The 23,267-nt window shown below is 48.7% G+C and overlaps 1 protein-coding gene across 1 annotated transcript; it reads left to right on the plus strand.

Annotated features, from left to right (window-relative positions):
* The first annotated feature begins 638 nt into the window (after positions 1–638).
* znf644b (zinc finger protein 644b) lies at positions 639–22,867 on the plus strand. Its single transcript, XM_018730832.2, has 6 exons — positions 639–733; positions 15,040–17,896; positions 19,076–19,654; positions 21,155–21,280; positions 21,619–21,721; positions 22,675–22,867. The coding sequence occupies exons 2-6, from the start codon at positions 15,043–15,045 to the stop codon at positions 22,865–22,867; spliced, it is 3,855 nt and encodes a 1,284-aa protein (XP_018586348.2). The 5' UTR covers positions 639–733; positions 15,040–15,042.
* The last annotated feature ends 400 nt before the right edge of the window (positions 22,868–23,267 follow it).

Raw genomic sequence — 23,267 nt, forward strand, 5'->3', positions numbered from 1 at the left:
TCCTGATATTTTGCATATAATAAATACACCTTTATTTATAAATGTTGAAGCCTAATTGATTTAGCTCACTTGAGCATGATGAACATTACAAATCTTTGTTTAAGTATTTCACTGAGGCCTGTCATTTCACATCCCGACTCCATCAAGAATGTTGGCTTTTTTCCCCCAGCATAAAGGTGCAGTTTGGTGTGGCTGTGCACCTGGGAGTCTCTCTATTACACACTCATTCAGTGGTTGTTTGAGAGCAGAGACCATGTTTTCCTAAACGTGCATTCCTCTGATAGGTGTAATGTACCATTTAATGCATTTAAAGGGCAATCTGTCTGTCCCCACTCCCACCATTTTTCCAATCTTCCAAGCAGCCACTTTTACCCAAGAATTTTTCTGCTGTCTGTCTGGAATAATCTACTCATCACAAAGGGGGGAGCCGGTATTTTACAGAGTTATATGCGGTAAAATGAATATAATGAGGCAACAAATCACATATTATACGGAACAAGACAACTTATGCTCGTTTCTGAGTTGTACATGATGACGAATCGGCCGTTTGCCTCCAAATTTTTCTCATTTTTTTGACACGTTTCAAACAAGTCATCCCCCTTCGCGGCCGTGGTCTGACCTGCGGAGTATCAGGCAAAATGGCGGCTGTGAAATGGATGGAGGACGAAAGCGAACAATAATCAAGAGTGACGATTAACGCGCTTGTCGTTTACATTTCCTGCATTTGGAGAAGGTAGGTTCTTTAAAACGCTGGCGGAGGAGCCCGTCGGCGGCGGTACGGTTTGGCGCGGGTGCACGTTAGGCGCGCGTGGGCCGGCGCTGGCGCGTGCCGTCGGTTGGGTTTCCCCCCTCGCCTTCGCTCGCGGAGGCATTAATGGACACGGCGGCGGTGTTCAACAGCAGCGCGAGCCGGCCGCCTCTCGTGCAGTTGTGTGCGCGCGCGAGCGCGGATGGCTCTCACCGCTGTGCATGGTGGTGCTAATGCGGTGTTGGAATTTTTTTTTTTTCCCCCCTCTCTCTTCCCCCCTTTCTCTCCCTTCCCAAAGTCTAAGCCTTGCCATTGCTGCACTCACGGAATACATATATATAAACATTAAAAAAAAAAATTAACGTGCATTTGTTACAACTCAGCAAAAGTTTGAAGGCTTTGATAGGACTGCAGTTGCAGTGAAGTTGAAAAGAACTTGAGGCTACACACTCCTGGTTTTACATGGCTGGTGTCAAGGATGATACAAAGCAATGCCAGTCAGAAGGTAATGTGAAAGCTGTCTGTGCGTTAGAAGGCTCTTTCTCTTTCATACACACACACACCTCTTGTAGCTGAGCTGCATTGTCGCAGCTGCACCCAGCTCCCACTTTGAGCTCTGACACTTGAAGCCCGGCTAGGAGCGAGGTGCGCCGGCGCTGCCGAGACCATCAAAGGGCGGACGGCCTTGGCGCGCTCCTCGCCGGTCGACGCCGCACGGCGCGCCGGCTCATCTGTCAAGTTCCCAGAGCATCACCTTTGATAGGGCCCGCATAGTCGAACCCGTGCTCAGCAGAACAAACCCTTCCCGGCTTCTGACGGTACAGGGCCCATCCACGCTGATGTTCATAGACACCATCTGGTAATGCTTTTAGTATTGAGTGTCCATCCACCATCAATAGCTGCTTGTCCAGTGCAGGTGTCAGTGGTCCGGAATCTATCCTGGTCAGTCTCTCTCTCACTCACACACGCCAAGGGCGATTTAAAAACTCTGCTGCAGAATGTATTCCTTTCTCAGTAGATATGATAAATTGTTTCACCGGACTGCAAAATCCATCCGTAAGAAGGGTGCGGATGCAGATGCACACAGTTTCACATGATGTCCATCTGCATGCATGTGACCTTAGTTCTAAATACAATGTCTGTGAATTTTTCATGTGGTGCTGGGCTGGGTGGGGTGGGGTGTGTGGGGGGGATTATTTTAACCCCGCTGATCTATTTGGATCCCGGATCAAATTTGGTTCCAGTTTAATTGTCCAGCCGTCTCACATTTTTTGCGCTTCCTTAATCTTACAAATACATAAGAAAACCATTGTCAGTCCTACACATTTTAATTTAATGGCCCTCTGTATAATGTGGTTTTATGCAAAAAAAATTAGTCTTTCTTTAGTACTGAGACTAAATCCAAACCAGCTGATGGAATGTCAGTTGAATAGTTTGTTAAAACAAGGGTCGGGGGGGATAGGAACTTATTCCGATGAAGTTAAGGCGAAAGTACATTTTAGAGAATTAGATTCAAGTGACGCTAATAATGAAATGGAGATTATCTGAGTTTTAGTCTAGCCATAAATTGCTGTGCAGCTGGTTCACCCGGAAAGTGAATGTGGGGGGAAAAAATTAGCTCAAAATGTTAGCGACTTAATAGCTAGCAGTAGTGACAGTTTGAGTCGAGTTCTGAGTTTCAGGGGCAGCGATCTTGCGCAGCTGCTACTCGAGGCAACTGCGGCACAAAGCAGTGGGGCTCGAACCCGTAACCTTGGTGTCATAAGCGCTCGGGGACTGCGCACGCTGCCGAGATGGCCCAAAAAAACGAAGTCGTGTCGCAAAATATTTGACCTCCGACACACGTCTTCGATGGCGTTGCGTGGTCACGTTCGCCAGGCTGCCATGTAATTACGGTATTATCCGTCATTCAGCACGACCGTCGCACACAACAGCTATTGTTTAGCCGTTCCGAACTAGATGGTTACCCCTGAGCTCCACGTTATTTCTTAATAGTTCGTCGCTGCAGGATTTAATTGCTGCCGTTTTCCTTTCCCGTCGTTTTATTGTTGGCACCACCATGCTCGAAATAACCATAAACGATCCCTAAAAGTTGCATTTTCTCATGCTCAATGTTTAATTACCTTAAGTTGCACCGTTTTCAATTTTAGAAAGTGTGCATATAATACACGCGCGAATGTTGCGAACGTACGTTGCCTCCACGTCCCCTCAGCGGTAGCTGCCGGCTTCCGTGGTATTTGCTACCTCGCCGTCTCGTGTGATTACCGTAAAGCTTCGTGAGTCATTTATTCTGCCTCTAGTGCCACATATGCCTCTCTTTGTGTGCCGACTGTCGTTGATCAATCAGAATAGGTAATATTGATCTTGACTTATTAGTTTATTAGCGCAGGAGTTTATGCTCAGGCCCGGTTTTATTTTATCAGGACTGAAATGGAAACAAAGAAGCGGCGGCTTCCAGGAGCTCTTCAAGAAGGACGTTGACGAATTGACGTTGTATCGAACAAGCCGAAATGTTAAGGCGGTATCCGCGTTTTATGGATAGTAGCAAAAACCGCATGTTCGGTGACGCGCTGCTGGGTCCGGTCCGGATGGCTGATGTGCAGTGTGTTTGACCAGCTGCGTTGAGAGAGCATTTTGGCAGCACCATTAGTTGTTTAACTTTGTTTTACGTGTGTCCGGTCCAGTAGGTAGCGCTGGTGCCTCACGGCTCCTTGGCTGTGGGCTTGGTTGTGGGTTTAGATTAACTGTTTCGTGTGCTCTGGTTTCCTCCTGCAGTCCAAAGACATGTTTCAGGTGAAATGATGACTCTGAATTGCCCTGTGTGTGTGATACCCCTGTGATGGGGGGGTGTCCCGTTCAGGGTATATTCCACCTCATACCCTATGCTTTGAGGATAGGTGCCTGGCCATCGGGACCCTGCACTGTTAATGGAGGAGTGAGCGTCTGCATTCCAGTTCTATAGCAGTAGCCCTCTGTTTTCAAGAGCTGGTCCTACATTTGTTAACTTTGTTTGATCAGAATTTGTTTTCGTCATTAAATATTGCTTTATATACGTATACTCCAAGTCATCTGGACCCAGGAGATCATCGTGAGCTCATTGGCGGAAATTATGTTTGTGATGTTTTCATGAAAATATTAACGCTCGGAATTAATTGCAGGTCCAAGAGAACTACAAAGAAAGACACTGCAAAGTGAAGTTTAATTCTTTGTATTTAATCATATTTTGTTATTACAAACAATGATTGGTTGAAATAACTTGCAGAGCTCTAAGTGAGGGGGCGTGGTGGCGCAGCGGGTTTGCCCAAGTCCTCCTCTCTGGTGGGTCTGGGGTTCGAGTCCCGCTTGGGGTGCCTTGCGATGGACTGGCGTCCCGTCCTGGGTGTGTCCCCTCCAGCCTTACGCCCTGTGTTGCCGGGTTAGGCTCCAGCTTGCCGCGACCCCATTGGGGACAAGCGGCTTCAACCAATGTATGTGTGAGCTCTAAGTGAAAGGGGGGGGGGGGACTGGCACACAAATGACCTAATTTGGGTCTTTGTTTCAGTCCTGTGACCTGACAAACATAAAGATGCAACTCGATCACAAGGTCAGCCCACATGTTACGGGCGGCAAGTACTTTAGTCAAAAGGGCCTGGGTTCGAATCCTGCCTTGCTGCCGTCCACTTGTGCTTACCCTGTCTTGATACGGTACAAATGGCGTAGCTGTATAAATAGGTTTGTACTCTAAGCAACTTTCAATGATTTACCCAACACTGTAAGTCACCTTGTACAAAGGTCTCTGCAAAATAATGGTTAAAGTTGAGGGCTGCTGTGTTTTTGAATGAATGATATAAATGAGTGACATACCTTGAAATGAAAGATGCATATCTTTGGTTGTACTGTAGTCTTTGGCTCAGCTAGATTCCCAGGGACCTCTTTTGGAGAGCTTATCAAGGTGGTCTTTGTCACAATGGACTTGTCTTTGGGGTGTTAGTATGGGGAAAAAAAATCGAAAATGCCCTAATCTCCGGTCAGGACGATGATGCCGCGTTTCAATCCGGTCTAATTTTTTAAAAAACTGTTGGTGTTGCAGCTTTGCAGGGAAGGGCGCGCTGCCGAAACGGGAGAGGATAAATAGTACGGCTTTGCGTTCACGCGCAGAGGTGCAGACCCACCCACAAATCTGCATATGAAATTGGGAGTCAATGGGGTTTGTTTTTCCAGCAACCTTTTGAAGAATCTGCTGCATTGTGGAAATTGCTCATTAATATTTACGTTGGAAGCCCTGCATGAAACCTCAGGGGCTTTGCCACTGGTATGAAGATACACCACGGCATAGAGCAGAACGGGCTATTTTTATCAGCTTAAAAAAAAAATCGCTGAAATAATGCCAGTGTGCACTTGCAGAGCTGTTCTCCACACAAACAGCAGTTGCTCATTATCTTTTATTTCCGTGCAGCGGTCAGTAGTGACACCGTAAGTATGTGTGATTCCGTCCATCAGTACCATCACGTTACGTCATTGGCTGTCATTCCAAAACTGTAAGAGTACGGTCTCACAAATTATGTTATGGCTGAACTACGGGATGTACAACACAGTGTAGTACCGATCCTCCTGAAAGGCGCAGTCTTTGGACTGTGGGAGGAAACCAGATCACCTGGAAGAAACCCACGCAAACATGGGGAAAACGTGCAAACTCCGCATGCACCAAGTTGGATTTGAATCCACATTTGAACCCATAGCCCAGGAGATGTGAGGCACCAGCGCTACCCTCTGTGCTGCCGTGTTGTCCGGCGTTTGCCGACCATGTTCACGAACAGCAGAAGCACCTTACACCGACAAGGATTCTCATAGCATGAAGTCAAACCAGCCCAGCTAAAGAAAGTAAAAATGATCATTTTACATTTGCTACTTTACATTAAATCTCCGACAGAGCTTGCGAGGAAGCTCGTTTCATTTTACCTTCAGTAATGAAAGCCAATTTATAATGTGCCGGCGTGCACCGCGCACAGGATTATTGTCACCGCCGGAGCCGTCGCCATTGCTCTAATTGGCATGCGTCTAGAGCACGGCTTGTGCTAAAGGCACGGCGGTGACGCTGAACACACCTGCCCCGGCCTCCGGCTAACTGTCACCATGGCTAAGTAGGTCACCGGTGGCTCTCTGCGATGCTCCCTCCGTGTTCATCGCGACGTGCCGCGTGCGCCGAGCCCAAGGCGACCAGCTGAGACACCGGGGAGGGCTTTAATGGGACAAAACTGCCCTGAATTAGTAACTCCTAGATGATCGGTTGCCAAGACAAGATATTTTTGTCATATGTCGCGTCTCCAGAGAGGGCACAGGCCCATGTCTTTCAGTTAGCGTTTGAAGAAGAGAAGAGGAGGGAATATTGTGGCGTTGTCGACACAGTCCTGTTGCAACCTGCATGCACGAGCGCGCAGTTTGGGGAGTTTGACTTAAAAAGTGGAACCTCCTCTTATTAACCAGCATCATGAAAATGTCATCCGTTGGTTATCAGTAAGTGCTCGTCCAGCGTAGGGTCGTGGTGGTCCGGAGCTTATCCCACAGACATAGGGCACGAGGCAGGGCTCACGGTGGGTGAGACACCAGTCCACCACAGGGTAGTATCTCACTCTCTCTCTCACACACACACACACACACACACACACACACACACACACACACACACACACACACACACACAGAGTGCAGGAAATGTAGTTGTCAGCATTCCTGAAACACATGTCTTTGGACTGTGGGAGGAAACCAGGAAAACATGGGGAGAACATCCAAAGCGTACACGCTCTGCCCAAAGAAACCTCCACCCTGATGCACGGCCAGGAGCGGAGTCACCAGTTCTACACACTGTGCCATCATTGTGCGTTGCAATATTATACACAATATATTAAGTTTATTTATTTAAAAAAAAAAAACTAAATGGGTGGGACCTCAGAATTTGCACTAATCTAGCAGACCCTTTTCTCCAAAGCGACGTACATCTCAGAACAATAAACGGAGTACGTTACATCAACAGAAGGGAAGATTTGAAGATCCGTTTGTTACATTCCACCATACCTACCGATGTCCTAAATTATCGGTATCATTTTGCAGATGCCTGTCTTTAAAGCGAGCGCGAAGCACCCGCAGTTGTGCTCAGGGGGTGTGTGTGACCTGTGCGTTGTGACTCAAAAGAGGCCGGAGTGTCCGCTGGACTAGGACCAGACGGGTATGGTTAGTAGTACCAACCCGGTAACAGCCTCACAATAGCAAACAACTCATTGTTTCTCACGCTTCAGGTTGAGGAAAGCCGGATTGCTCTCTCCGCTAAATAGTTTTATCCCCTTGGGAGCTTTCCGGTTTAAAACAAAAAAAAAAAAAAAAAATCAGTGTAACTGAAATATAGTTTAGATTCCAAATTGACTTTTTGTTTAGTCATGGTTTTTCCAGAAAGGTTAGGAAAGTGAAGAGACTGTGATTCATTTGTAAACTTGACAGTAATCTTAATATCATCCGCAGCTGCAATGACATTTTGACTTCCAGTGCCTGACTTTTTTTTTTTTTTTTTCTCCCCCGTTTCCTAACAACGTTTTAGCTCAACTTCTCCTGCTGTGCTGTAATTTACCCCCCCCCCCCCCCCCCCCCCAATCTTTCTTTCATGTCTGTTTTTAATGTGCATCCCTCTGGTTTTTGTGCCCACCTTTCCGTTGTGTTTGCTTGTGTATCAAGTTGCACAAGGTTGAGGTGCATTCATTGCCCCCCCCCCCCCCCACACCAATTTTATCGGTGTTGCGAATGTGTGCCACCACTTGATGGCAGGATGTGGCCATCCATCTGGACGAGTCCTCCCTCCCCTCAAGCGCACTCACACACGCAGTCCTCAATGGAGTGCACATCTTTGAGATGGGGTGAGAGCTTCCAAAAACCTGAGCAGACCAGATGACCTTCGAAAGGTTGTGCTCCATGACATGTCTTGACACAGTTGATTTGGTAGGAGGACCTTGTACCAGGGGTCGTCTTCATTCGATGACTGGGTTTGATCCGATATCCATTGGGTAACGTGGCTGAGTTCCTCCGGAGTACTTCTGTTACCATGTACTGTATCTTTGGTAACCATGTACATCACTGAACTATTTTGCACAGTATTACTCTACCAAGGTGTTATTGATCACACCGCTGTCTTAGCTGTTGCCCTGAACTTTAAGCTGCACTCAGGATTTTTCAAGCATTTATTTATTTATTTATTTATTTATGGGAGGGCTATCAGATAAATAACCACAAAATGAAAAGCACCCGTTGCATTTTTCTTCCTCCCCCCTTCTCTGAAACCGCGGCAGTACTCTGTTAGATGCAGTTTGCGTTTAAACAAATGAGATAAGATGAGATTAATTGCTGTTTAATGGGTGTTAAAGAGGGCTGGGTGAATCCATCGCATCGCCTGGTGTTGCTCTAGACGTTGACAGATTGCGGCGCGTGCTCCGTTGAAAGCGCTTTCCCGAGTGCCCCGCCCCACCCTGGAATGTGACGTTGTGTTTGTTGCCGAGCATCTGCTCCAGCTGCCAAGAGCCAGTTTCCGTTCTCCTTCTGTGAATCCCACCCTCTCTCGGTTTGGGCGCCGTACACCTGAGTTCACTTCCTTTTTCAGCCATGAGCTGCAGTGCCTAAATAGATTTTGTCACGTCTTTGAAAGGAGGGGGGGGGACATTGAATGTGATTAGGAACAGATAACTAGACTGCTTTGGAAAACCATTCGTTATCTTAGATGTTCCTTTGCCAATAGGGAGTAAAACTTGGTCCTTCGCTTCCTTGCAGTCGTTGCCTCTTTTCTCGATTTTGGAGCCATCCTGTGGCAGGTGGCGGTATTGCGGCGTGTTTTTTAAAAAAGTTCCAGGACCAGTTTGTTTCTCTTCAGTGTATTAGTGTAGATGTTGTTCACTCATATTTACAGAGATGTTCTGACATTAATTATCTTCTAGGTAATTGTGTGAAAAGTTCAGATGGACTGAAATAAGAATAGTGAGCCCGACGTTAGCGGTCGTACTCTTGTGAGATGAGTTTCCACTGAACCGTGGAGCTCTGCCGATTTTTGCAAAAAAAACGAAGTTGCCCGTTTTGCAGGACCCCATCGATAAGATCTTGTTAATTTGTATGGCTAGGGGGTTCTCCTCCTTCCTTCATATATGTTAACACCCCCCGATAGATACGCACTCCCGTTAGGCCTCCTGGGAAGTCATTTGCATCCCTTTGTGGGTCCCTTTTCTGTTGGCTTACTGGTGAAATATTGCCCATTTGGGCGCCGTTTTGATTTGTCCTTGGTGTGAAGTGGGTCACTCTCGCATGCTAATGAGTAGCACAAGATGTTCCCTGCCCCCCCAGGTCTCTGATCCTCTAGACCGGGCTCAAGAGGCAAGCGGTAACCACGCCTCCTTTTGTCCCTTGAAAGTGAACGGACTTAGGAAGTGGCCTGCAAGAGTACCAGTACAGCTCCCGTAGTCCACTAGATGAGTCAAATGAGCAGAGACAAGGTCAAAGGTCAGGGAGTCTGGACAGTAGACAGGCGTCGAGAGTTAAGCTGTTGACTGGTTGGTAATATAAAAAAAAATGTAACCAGTTGACACTTTGTTTGTTTAACTTGCCCTTATTGTCACTGTCTAAATATGTTATTTTTGTACTGAATCTTTAAAAAAAAAAAAAAAAAAAAAAGAGGGGGGAAAAAAAGCTAATGTACAGTGATTGCTTGAATAGCATTTTTGGCAAGAATGTGTAGCGTAATGGTTGGAGCCGTCGCCTTGCGATTGGAAGAGTTCACATGATCCCTCCTGCTGCTGCTCCTTCGATCGAGGTACTTTTAACCTGAATTGGTGGGTAAACAGTTGCGTGTAGCTCAGCGTACAAACCCGACCTTCCGCCAAAGCGGCCAAAGCGACTTACAGTGATTTTTTTTTTACCATTTTACACAGCTGGGTACTGCATCAGTTAAGGATCGGTATGTTACACGAGCGCGAAGGAGTCAGATCGGAACCCAGGTCCCTCGATAGCTAGATGACCCTTCTAACTGCTGCTTTCCCTGCTGTCCCGTAAATGGGCAGCACGGCGGCACAGCGAGTAGCGCTGCTGTCTCAAAGCACCTGGGTGGTGCGAGAGGACGAGGGTTCGATCCCCACTCAGTGTGTGTGGAGCTATCTTGTTCTCCCCGTGTCTGCGTGGGTTTCGTCCGGGTGCTCTGGTTTCCTCCCACAGTCCACAGACATGCTGTTCAGGTTCACCCATAGTGTGTTCCACTGATGTGTGGATGAGTGACCCAGTGTAAGTAGTGTATCTAGCAGTGTAAGTCACCACGGTGAATAAGGTGTGTGGGCTGGTAACACTACATAGAGTTCGTCGGAAGTCACTTTGGAGAAAAGTGTCTGCTAAATAAATAAATGTAAATGTCTTTGCAAGTTTTGCGCAGGAGCGCATTTGCATGCTTGTACTTCTTGTGAAAATATTTTTTGCGTTTAAAGCCTCGCGCTCCCAGCTCTCCCTTTCTTGTCGGCGCTCTCGGAACAGTTCGGCTCTCATTATAAAAGAAATGTTAATTATGGAGCGCACCCACCTGGAAAAGAGTCTTTCTCTGCCGCCCTTAAGACCCTGTCAAACGGTTTCGTGCACGAGGAATAATAATACCTGTCGGCTGAGAGAGGGGAGTTGCTGAGCGAACGCGCGCTCGGGAAATCCCAGCGAGAAAGACCCCTGTAATCTGTTTAATTTTGAAAGGTATTGTTTTAAGCTTCAAAGTTTATATCGTTTAATCCCGCCTGGCTCCATAGGCGGCCGACGAGGCCTTGTCAGAGGCCCGAGCGGATCTCATCAGCGCCCCTCGCCCCTGAAATCCCCCCGCAAAGACGGGGCGGCGCGCGCTTCCTGTGAACTCGCCGTTTGAAGTCTCCTACCTGCTCCGAGACACGGCTCCTGCCTTAACCCAACTGTCACTCGCACCCTGTCCCCTTTCATCCCGCCGCTGTACGCGGTCCCCATCTTTTTTCATCAGCACATCCGCTATCAAGCAGCAGAAATATTTTATTTATTTGCCCTTTTTTGAGCATCTCACGGTTTTTCTATCAGGAATTTGTACGGCCGTGTGCATATTTCTCCCTATCGGGGCGGCCGTCCTCCCTCGCTCGCTCGCCCGCTCGCTCGCCCGGTCCTCCTCCGTCACCTGAGCCAGAGTCAACGCCTCGGTCGACATTTTCACGCCTCCCCCCGCTTTTCTTTTCCGTAATATTTGACATTGTTGGCTGTCGCGTGTTTTCGTGCTTTGAGACATTTCCGCAAACTGACAGAACTCGATTTCCGTGGAGCGTGACGTTTGTATTGCTTTCGGTTTCTTTTCCGCCAGGTAGCGCGACGCCGCAAACGGAGGAGGAAACGGCTCTTCGGGAGGCCGCAGGCCACGGCGAGCCTGGGGGAGGAGCTCTGGGGGGACTCTTTCTGCGTGTTGTCCTGTGCCGGTGCCGAAGCAGATGGACACTTCTGAGGTCCATTCTTGGCCGCTGGTCCTTCGGGACCCCTTTCGGGTGAAGACCGAACGCTCTCCGGCGCTAAATTGGATTCGGCCCAAACGAAGGCAGCTTTGTGGGGCGGCGGTCAAACGCGCTCTTAAAGCCGTCCCTTAACAACGGGACTGAAACGCTTGAAAACACCTAAATGAGCTTCTGTGCCTTTTGGACCTTGTCTTTGTCCTCTTAAATTAGCCCAGACTTGCTGTTTGCCCACCACAGCTTCCCCCCCCCCCAGCCCCTCTGAGTCTTAGGCTTTTTATCTGGCCACGCGCGTCCTGGGTTTTCTCTTGCACTCCTTCACTTTCTATACACTGAGGACTGGGGATTTCAATCTTTGCAGGGGTTTAATGTAAGTGCTCTGGTTTCCTCCCACACTCAAAAAAACCACGTGAATTGGTAACTCTGAATTGCCCTTAGTGCGTGAATGCTTGTGCGCGATTAACTGCTGTGCCATCTCGAGTGTACCCTGCTTTACACCATGTGTTTCTGCGATGGGCTCTGGACCCCCCACAACCCTGCACTGGTCAAGCAGTTATTGATGATGGATGAACAGTGGTCATAGGATGGCATGTATGTTTATTATTTTTTTTTTTCCTCCACTGTTTTTGGACTTGCGGTGCATCACTATTTTAAAGCAGACGGCAAGAAACGTGTTTGGAAATGATACCAACCCTTCTGTGATCCGCATTGTAAGTGCTGCTGTTGACAATATTATTCTGATCGGGCCACGTTTCTTTTTTAAAGGAATAAAAGCCGTCCGTTAGTCGACCGTGGCGTCCGGCGGGCTGCGGCGCTCCCTTACGGCTTCTCCTTGGCACCTGAAGTGTCAGCCTCAATTGCTGTTCTGTTTATCTCGAGTGGCACTCCGGCGCTCCCGGTACTCTTAAGGGGTGGTTTAGTGGATTGGTGGCGGGTGAACTGATCGATCGCGCCCCACCCCACACACACACACACACACACACACACACACACACACATATATATATATATATATATATATATATATATATTACTCAAGGAATTTCTTCAGCCCTTCAGGTGCCCTTCACCCTTTTGCCCAGCTGTCCTTCAGCTGATCTGGTGTCAATTTGCAATAATGGACAGGAGTGACAAAACTGGTGACGGATGGGCACGTCGGCACACCACATTGTCTTCAGTAAATCTACTTAGGTGAAGGAATGATCTGAACGCATAAAGAATATAGAGCACGTTTTAGCTCGCTCTTCCGTCAATCCGTGTGTCATCAGTAAGCACCTGTCCGGTGCTGGTGCCAGTGGCCAGGGCACCAGTCCATCACACGGCCATCGCGCATGCAAACGCACAAAACTGACGGAAGTGTCGTCACCCGTTGACCTAAAACGGATGTTTGGACTGTTGATGTTTTTCCCGGGTTTCCACACTCCACACGGACAGCCGGATTTAAACGCGTGTCCGGAAACCGCGGCCCCGGAGCTGCCGGGCACTAGTGCTACCCGCTGTGCCACCATGCTGCACCTTTCACTTTTCTGTAGTTGAGCCCAGTTTCATTTTGTCTGTTGCACCGTTTTGTGGTTCAGCAGAAACCGACCACAGGTACCGCTGGAGACGCTGCTTTACCATCTTTTTCTTTTCAGTAGAAATCTACAGGAATATAAATAAGAAAAACAAGCCAAAAAAGGGCTCTTTTAATGATGGGGAGCTCATACTTGTGCTTTATTATTCAATATCCTGCATATCGTGATCTTTTGGGATTAGAGAATAATTATGATAATGTGCAATTATCACCTCGTTTTTTTTTTTCTACAGTAACCTCGGGATGAGGTGTGAGGGAGGTGTTAGCTCAAGTGCTGATGGTTCGAGAAAAGGGAAAGAACCCCCCCCCCCCCCCCAACACACACACACACTCCCGAACCCAGATCGCGCCCCCCCCCCCCCAAGTATGGGTGAAAACCAGCTGTACTTTAGACGGCAGCACTGAACTGTTTTTACGGCTGAACAGATTTAATTTTTGTCACCCCTTATTAAACATTATCAGGTCTCTCTGTGCTTGTATTTACTTTTGTTTCGTCAGCAAAGGCTGTGGTCTGAAGTGGCCTGTTGGTTGTTCTCGTATACATGCAGAAAGCTTGTGAAACAAAAGGGGAAACTATGGGGATATTCAAAACCAGTACGTCTTAAATGTAGTGCAATCTAGCGTATTGTTAAAATCAAAAATACTACCAAAAATTTGTTTTCAGGTGCATATTAATAGTAGGAACTTCTATCTATCTATCTGTCTTTGTCCAGTATGATTTTCAGTGCTAATCAGCCTTAGTGTTCTACCCATTTATACAGCATGGTAACTTTTACTGTATCAGTTCAGGCCAAGTGCCTTGACCAAGTTTATAATGGTTTGGTGGGGGGGCTTCAAACCAGGAACCTCTGATCGTGTGGCAAGGACTCACCACTGCGCCACTCTCTGGGCCCATTTTTAACTGGTGCTAAGCAATAGTGTCCTGTGATGTATTGGTGCTGGGAAGATGCTGCGGTTCCTCACGGGGCAGCGGGGGAACATTTTGAGTTTGTATTTTACCGAGGGCGCTTTAGCCCGTCCTCCGTCGGAGACGAAGCACAGAGGTTCGGCGCAAACGCAAAGCGTCTGGTCCCCGCCGCCGCCCTCCCCGCGGACACCCCTAACACCCCGACAGATGGGGAGAACGTGGGGCACGGCACGGTTTGTACCTCGGAGGTGGTGGCGGCGGAGCCACTCATTAACACCAGGCTCAGCACTTTGTTAGCGAGGCGACGTCCCGTCGAGCGCCGGTTGCTCAGGATGCAAGGCGCGGGCCGACGCTAGCCGCAGGGCCGCGGCTATGGCCGGTGCCGACGGGCAGCCCGCATCCCAACTGTGAAAAATGGCTTCACCCGTTTCCATCTCATCCAAGACCTAGGTGTGAAGGTCTAGAAGTGGTTAACCTGTATTTTGAAGCTTTTATTTGTTTAATTTTTTTTCTTTATTATTATTTTCTAAAAACTTTCCTTTTTACTAGGAGCTTGTTAAACTGCCATCTAGTGTTTTTTTTTTTTTTTTTTTTAAATAGCAGTTTCTGTTTACCCATTTGTGAGGACTTGAGCATCGCGCGCACCACTTGCTGGGTTTGGTATTGGCACCATTTGTGAGTGAGAAGAAGGAATATGATCTTCGCCGAAGGTGCACCTTTTGTTCCCATGGAAATGGGCGCGTTCTGGCGGCGGCTGAGAGTTTGTTGGGGAGTTGCGGGAAGGTTGCCAGCGAGAGGTGTGGATTCTTTATGCTCACATAATTAGAGCTCACCAGTGCATCCAGGGCTAACAGCAGGGAGCGCTGCGAATGGGAGTGGTGAAAATGGGGGTCAGGCAGGCACAATGCAACACCGAATAATGCCCCACGTCTTCGCTGCACCGGAGGGGCTTGATGCAACCAGCTCTTCCTGCGTACAAATATAAATATGAAACCATACAGCAAAAATCACATGCTGAATTTTTTGCTTGGACCTTTTCTTATGCTACCAGGGCCAGCAGGTACTATGGTGGTGAACACTGTTGCCTTTGGGCTCAAGACCCAGGTTCAAAACCCAAAATGTGCAGTAGTACCCTTGATCAAGGCACTTGCCCTGAATTTTTTAAGTAAAAATTACCCAGCTGTGTAAATGGGTACACCGTGAAGAAGCTTCACATTGAGTCACTTCGCAGTAAAGGGTCAACTGCATGAATAAGCAGAAGCGCGCATGTAAACAGGTCCTTAGAGTTCAAGTCTGTCTTGTTCTGTCTCCTTTCCAGAAAATGGCTGACCTGAAGCAGAATGCCGGGGAGGAGGATACCGTGGACCCCGTGTCTAACAATGCAGATGCCTCGCAGGAGCCGTTCAAGAGTCAGACGTCCTCTCTGAAGAACAGTGCTCTAAGACCGCCATTGCAGGTGCCCTCGGACGACCCTGAGAAGCCTCTAAACGGAACGCAGCCGACGCACAGCAGCACCCCCTCCAGCGAGCCGCAACCCGGCACCCTTGTTAACGGACCTGGTTCACACAGCGACCCGGAGGAGCCGGGAGCATCACCGGGCGAAGCCTCACCTCGGCGTGTCTTCAGCGAGACCAGGTCCAGAGGCCGGAAGAGTACGCCGAGTTTTGTAGCCAAAACTGTGCCGGTGCAGAGTGAGACCAGCGCCACGCCACCTGGGGGGGATGACGGCGACTTTGAGGTACCTGTCCAACTTGCGGAAGAGAACCAGGACGGGATGCCCGTTAGCCAAATCAGGTCTGCCGAGGGACGTGACAGTAGACGGATATGGGACTTCAACATGGAGTCCTCCGAGAGCTCCTCGGACGACTACGAGAGCATTCCCGACTCCAACTGGGACCCCCAGAAGGAGTTCATGCAATTCTTGTGGAGCGATCACGATGATCCGGAGCTGGAAAAGACACGAGAAACGACGCCCCCTCCCCCAGAACAGAGACGCAGAAAGCGCAAGATGCGGGTGGTGGAGGTGTCCGACCCATCCGAGAGCCTCTACGCGTTCAAAAGCTCACCGGTACACGACGGCTCCAACTATAAGGAGGAGCCGTTTCTGGACGCCGCGTTCGGGAGAAAGCAGAGTTCCCAGAGTTCCGCGGACCCGTGTGAGCGGTACCCGAGTGACACCGTAGAAGCCATCAAGCAGCTGATCCTGAACGCGCCGGGCAAAAAAAGCCTGGACGGCAACGGCATCCACGACTCAGATGTGGGTGGCAAAGTGAAGCAGCTCAAAACCGGCCCCCTGATGGAGCTGAGCTCCGAAGAGGAGCCATCCTTTTTCCCTTGCACAAAGTGCAACGTTAACTTTAAAGAGAAGAAGCATTTGCATAGACATATGATGTATCATTTAGACGGGAACAATCAGGTTCGGCATGTAAATGTGCCGCGGCCCTTCATATGCAGAGAGTGTGGGCGCTCGTTCCGCGACCGCAATTCCCTGCTGAAGCACATGATTATTCACCAGGAGAGGCGGGAGAAGCTCATAGAGGAAATCAAGGGGCTCAACGAACTCAAGGACGAGGGCCGCAATGCCAGGCTTCAGTGCCCGCAGTGCATTTTTGGGACCAACTGCCCCAACACGTTCGTACAGCACGCCAAGACGCACGAGAAGGACAAACGGTACTACTGCTGCGAGGAGTGCGACCACATGGCCGTAACGGAACACGAGCTGGAGGCCCACCTGTACACGGCTCACCGCATCACACGGAAACCCCAGTATGTCACGATGAGCAAGCGTGACGGTTCAAAGGAGCGCCGCAAGTTTGCCGTCGCGAAGGGCGGCCACGGTGCGCCCGATGCCCCCTCGCTCAACTGCAAGACGTGCGCCTTCAGCACTCGCAACAGGAACGTCCTGAAGAAACACGTGGAGCTCATCCACCAGCAGCCGTTTCTCCAGGACGCCGAGAGTCCCCCGTACGACTCGAACAACTATGCAGCACCCGGGTACGAGCCGCACAAGTTGGCAGGGAAGTCGCAGAAGGAAGCAGCTCGTAGGCTGCAGCTAAAGCCAAAGTTCTTGGTGGAGAAGCAGGCGTTCAGGAAAAAGTCGGAATTGCCTTTTTGGTCCGAAGGCCTGGCGCACCTCTTCAGAAAGGGCAAAACGACCCAGAAGGCCCGCAAAGGTTTCAACTCCCCGCTGTCCAAGTGGACAGCTGGCAATTCATTGAACAAGCTGTCGCTGTCCTTACGGAGAGGTGACAAGCAAAGCAAATTATCTCCTCAGCAGGTTGACGGAATAGATGTCACCACGGGACTCCCGTATGTCGACGACGGGTACGATGACGACCAAGGTTACGGAAGCCTGTTTTCAGGAAACTCTGAGAAGACAAACTCGCTGTCCAGCTGCTACAAGTCGCCGCCACCCAAAACGGAGAAGTCCAATAGTATTTTCTATCCTGGGTACGAGTCCGAGAAAGGCCGGGCCGACGGCGAGGACCCCGACAGCAGGCTGCTGCATTTGGAGCCGCCGGTTTTGAAGAAGTCGCCTTCTAAGCGGAAAATGTCCACTCCGTTTCGCAACACCACGGACAAAGCAACCCACGTGCTGTTAGCAAAGCACGAGGCTACCCCGAAGAAGCAGGAGATGCCCGGGAGTGTGGAGAACGCAGGGTACGAGGACCCGTACGACTTCAGCGACTACACCAGCGAGGCCACCGCTAACTTCTTGGACAGCACGGAGAACGAAGAAAACCCCTACGCGCGCAACTATTTCATTCGCAGGCAGAGGTTTCCCGCCAAGGAAGACAGGGGCTCCTCCGGCGACGCATTCGACAGAAGCTGCCACTCGGAGAACGACGGCGACGCCATCCAGAAGCTCATTGTCAAGGAGGAGTGCATCGAAACCGATGTTTCCGCGGAAGCCTCGGGGCCCGATGGGGCCCTGCACAGTGACTCTTTCTCGGACTTCGACGTGCCCATGTTTGGGGCCGAGCGCAAGTCCTGCCCCTACTGTCCCGCCGTGTTCGAGTCGGGGGTGGGGCTGTCCAATCACGTGCGAGGACACCTACACAGGGTTGGCCTGAGTTACGATGCGCGCCACGTGGTGTCGCCGGAACAGGTGGCGTCTCAGGACAGGAGGCCTCGAATACGCCGGAAAATTACTGCCATTCGGCGGTTGAAAAAAGGTGCTAAATTGAACCGACTATAAATTCTACACTTTTCCTGCATCCAGATCTCTCCTTGTGCTGATGCAACGCACTCATTGTGTTTTTCCGAGATGTATGTTACTGTGGAGAAGGGAGTCTGCTAAATGAATAAATGCGTAGGTGTTTTTTGTTTTTTTTTTTTTTTTTTTTAAATAAAAACAAAAATCCCTTCCTCTGGATTCTACACCGAATTATGCTTTGAGTAATAAATCAATTCTATGGGCCCTGCTGGTATTCAAATATTATAAAAGGGGTGGTACAGTGACCTATGGCTTTGATTGTTGGTTTGAATCGAGCTCAGCCTGGGTGCAGTTTACATGTTCTCTACATGTTAGTGTGAATTTTTTGTGTGTGTGTCCGCCCCCCTTCTCATGGACTATTGTTCCATCCTGGGTCTGTTCTGCCAGACTTGATGCTGCTGGAACCACCACAACTCTGTACGGCACAGGTGGTTATTGATAATGGATATATTTCTTTATAAATAATGATATAACTAAATTATATATAGATGTATGTATAAAAATATATCTTCATCAATCATACACGGTTATGTATAAATACACTTACTAATTTAGCAGATTGCTTTGGAGAAAAGCATGTACATCTCAGAGAAAAATACCATGAATTATATCAAAATAAGGAGAGATTTGGATGCAGATGCGTGAGTGTAGAGTAAAGTTAGTTACGTTCCGCCATATGAACCAGTGTACATCACACGAGTAGCTGCATAAAGGTACTTTTAAAAATTATTGAACATGAAAATACAATTTTATCATGCGCTTAAGAGAAGTGAGTCTGAAAGGTGAGTTTTGAGACCCTTCCTGACTGTAGAGAGAGATTCAGCAGTTTTGAGTGAGAGGGGGAGGTCATTCCCCCACATGGAAGCCAGAACCGAACCTTTGTGCTTTTGATTTTGGACCGACTGTGTGTGGAATCCCCAAGCGGGAAGTGGTGGAGGAGCGTAGCAGTCTGGTTGGGGTGTAGCGAGTGATTTATATATAAATGCATGCTATATACAGGCCATAGTTTATATTTGAATATATATATAAAATGCTACGTGCTCATCGGTAGACAGATTGAAGTGCAGAGTGTTGAAATGTCACTGTATGTTTGTATTGCGCTTGGATGTTAGTTTTGATTGGTTGTCGTCCTCCGCAGTGCACAAGCCCGAGTCGCAGTCGGAGCACACGTGCCCGTTGTGCGGCGGCTGGTTCGACACCAAGACGGGCCTCTCCAATCACGTGCGTGGCCACCTGAAGCGAATCGGGAAGACGGTGTCCAGCACTAGCAAGTCCCCGCTATGCATCCTCAACGAGATGATGCAGGACGAGAAGGAATACCAGCACATCCTGCAGGTGCTGAACAAGAAGCGCTTCCTGTCGCGCCCCTTCGTCTCGCAGAAGTTTGCCAGCAGCGATGGCCTCTTCCTGTCCCCCACGGGCATCCCGGTGAAGATCCAGCACGTGGGCCTGGACTGCAAGGCGTGGGGCGCGCCGCCGCCGTCGTTGCACCCGGAGCTGGACGACCTGGAACCGAGGGGGGAGGAGGAGAACGAGGTCGGGGCCAGGGGTCCCCCGTCAAGCGCGTTGATCGAACTGCTGAAGAAGAAGAAGCTGGACGAGGAGTTGGAGATGAGGAACCGCTCGCAGACCGCACGCAAGTGTCTTGGCGGTTCTCCACCCAAAGAGCGCGGAGGACTGACTAACTCGTTGGGGGCGGAAACCGGCTGGACACCAGGTAGGGATGCAAGTCGCACCGAAGGGCATTCGGATGTGGATGGAGAACCAGCTCAGTCAGCGTGGGCCCCTTTTCTCCCTGTTTTAGTGTGAGTTTTCCCACAGGTACTCTGGTTTCCTCCCAGAGTCCAAAGATGCGTGCTTCAGGTGGATTTGCGTCACGCGAGATTGCACACTGTGTGTGTGTGTGTGTGTGTGTGTGTGTGTGTGTGTGTGTGTGTGTGTGTGTGTGTGTGTGTGTGTGTTAAGAAAGCGTGTGATCGCCCTCTGAAGACCTGGGCTCTCGTCCACAGTGTACCGTCCCTCAAGCCCTGTGTTTCTGGGATAGACTCTGGACCACTGCAACCCTGCACAGAACAACTGGTTACTGGTCATTCATGAGTAATTGTATAATGACCGACAGGTTCGCATTCACAAGTGCAGAAGTTTAACTAACTTACCTCATCAGTACTGCGTTTCAAGGGTAATGTAGAAGGTTCGGTAGATTGTTCATTTCTGCCATAAATCCGCAGCAGCCGGGAGTTCAAACAATTAATTTGCATTTCAGTTTGCCCGTCAAGGGTGTAATGAATGTATCACGACAGTAAAGTGTCTTGTCTTACAGCTCTTTTGCATGTTTTAACAGCTCCACAGCATTTCATTATTTACACAACTTCATGTTTAACCAAACTATTTTAGTCGTAGGGAGCGCTTTTAAATATTTATGCCGGTTTCTTCATATTTCGGGCAATATTCCCCGAGCCGTCTTGGGGCCTCGAGAGGCACGCATCATCTATTGAAAAAGTTCGCGATCGGTTCAATTATTGTAACGTGTTCAAAAGGAATATGTGGCGCAACGTACCTTTGAAATTCAAATTAAAGCAATGGTGCGCTTTGATGTGGAGTTGGAAACACATCCACTGTGTTTACACACCTTTGTTTTATGTCGGTCCAGATAAACCCTTCAGTCTAATCTGTAGATTTTTTTTAAAAAAAAAAAAATTTAAAAATATATATATTTTAAAAATCCGAAGCCTTATTTCCGAGTCTCGGTTCTGGCTCTCGTATTGCACAGATCTGGTGGCATTTCACTGGTGTGCAAACGGAGCTTTCGATAAATTTGCTGTCGATGTTAATCGATTTTTTTTTTTTTTTTTTTTTTTTCCTTTTAGAAATCCATTTTTGGCAGGAATATCACATGTAGCAAAGCATTCGTTCGTTCATTTATTCATTCATTATCGATGAGCACTTGTCCAAGGCAGGGTTACACTGATCTGAAGCTTATCCCAGAAACATAGGGTGTGAGGCAGGATACACCCTGACCGCCCCAACCAGGGTTCCGCTCTGCTGCAAACCAGCACGCACGCACGCACGCACGCACGCACGCACACACCTTTTCTGCCTTCACATTCTCGCTCACGGTGTGCAGAGCAGCCGGAGCGGTTTGTCTCGAAGCTGCCCATGAAGAGCTCTTCACCGAATTTTACCGATTCGCTTGTTTTCCCCATCTCTTGTTTCTCAGAGAAAACCGAACTCAACAAGAAGGTGTGCATGCACTGTAACACCACGTTCCACAGCGCGGTTAGCCTGTCCAATCACCTTCGGGCGTACGCGCGGCGCAAGAGAGCCGCCCTGCTGGAAGGCACAAGTAAGAGCGCAACTTTTTTTGGAAATATTTGCCCCGGTCCGAAAAAATCGGTACGATTGAAAACCGTAGAATGTCACGCGTAAAGTGCAGTGGGACTCGGCGATGTAGCGTGCACCTTTTGGGGTTGTGTCCTCTACAGTGGACAGAATGAATGGTTGGGTCTTGGAGGGATATGCCTGCCTTCCACCCGCACGATAACTGAAAACAACATAGAGCTAAAGTTTCTATATTGTCGTGTGCACTGCTCCGCGGGTGTGTGCGTGTGCTTTTGCTGATCCTGGAGTGTCTCCCACACTGTGACGACGGTGACGGGCAGCGATGTAATTCCTACCTTCCAGCCTACGACTGCAAACAGAAGAAGCAGAGATCAAGGCCCGGGCCCAAGAAGAAGATTTTTGCGCTGCCGCACACGGCAGATGAGATCTACAGACTCACCTGCAGGTAGGAGAATGTGGCTTCACGCCAGGGACCCGGGCGGGATACACTGCTAGTTATTCGCATAACCTTGGAATGCGCTCTGTAGCGTGGCACCATAAAGCAAAACGTACAGGTGCCATGAGAACAGCTCACTTCGCTTGTAGTGTTTTTTATTTTTTTCATTTTTTGTTTCTAAATTGTGTAACAACTGTTTTGAGAATCCTATATTTGAAGCAGCGCGATGGGACAGCGGGTAGTGCCGGGCTGTGGGTTCGGACATGAGTTCAAATCCCGCTCAGTCTGCGGGCTTTACATGTTCTGCCCATCTCTGTATGGGTGTCCTCCGTGTGCTCTGGTTTCTTCTCGCAGTCCAAAGACATGTCTTTTAGGTGAACTGGTATCTCTTAATTGCTCTTAGAGAGAGAGAGAGAGTGTGTGTGTGTGTGTGTGTGTGTGTGTGTGTGTGTCTTATTTCTTTGACAGACTGGTGTCCTGTCCAGGGTGTTTCTTGCACTAGACAAGTTATTGATAAAGGATGAACGAATGCATAAATGGGACAGCCGGTAGCGTAGCGATTAAGGCTGCTCCCTTTAGACCCAAAGGTCGCAGGTTCGAATCTCACCTTCAGCTGTAGTACTCCTGAGAAAGGTACTTATCCGAAATAGCTCCAGTAAAATTACCCAGCTGTATAAATGGGTAAATAATTCTAAGTAACTTAACATCGTACGTCGCTTTGGAGAAAAGCATTAGCTAAATTAATTAATGTAAATGTAAATAACAATATACACTGTTCCATACAGTTTCGCTGTACTTTTTTTTTTTTTTTTTACTGGACTCTTTTACGTGAGACTGTCCCTGCTGCAGTACTGTAATGTAGTGAGTTACTACAGTACCGATGATACCGAAGGCAGTTATTTCAGTGTCGTTCATGGAGGACCACACACTGCCCGCTCACCCGCCTGCTCCTTCTCGCGCAGGTTCTGCGACCTAGTCTTCCAGGGTCCCCTCTCAGTCCAGGAGGACTGGATCAAGCACTTACAGAGGCACATCATGAACACGAGCGTGCCGCACACGGGCGCCGGCATGGTGGAGGTCACGTCCGTACCCATAGACCCTCCCCGGCGGCCTGAGCCGCTGGCCCCGCCGCTCGTGTCCCAGGTGGCCTCCTAAGCCAAGGAAACTTTTTAAACTCACTGTTTCACTTTAGGTCAATTGTGTATATGTAATATATGTATAAAAACATATAAATATATCTATATATAAAAAATATATATATATATAAATATAATTTCATATACGTACACTGCTCTCTCCTTCCCTTTTTATATGGCTACCTTTTAATCCGGTTACTTGGTTACACGCAGTCAATTCAAGGTGCAACAAGAAATGCGTTGACAGGGATGAGTTCAAAGTCTTTGTATCTCAGTATCTCTTGTGCAACTAACACTATTTTTGGGATATTTCTCGCTGGGTTTTAGTGGTATTTTACACAGTCCACATTTTACGGTAAAACTCATACCGAGAACATTTCTTTTTATTTTTTTTCTTTTTTTTTCCCTCTCTCTCTTGG

This window comes from Scleropages formosus, chromosome 25 (assembly GCF_900964775.1).
Source record: "Scleropages formosus chromosome 25, fSclFor1.1, whole genome shotgun sequence".
NCBI lineage: Eukaryota > Metazoa > Chordata > Actinopteri > Osteoglossiformes > Osteoglossidae > Scleropages > Scleropages formosus.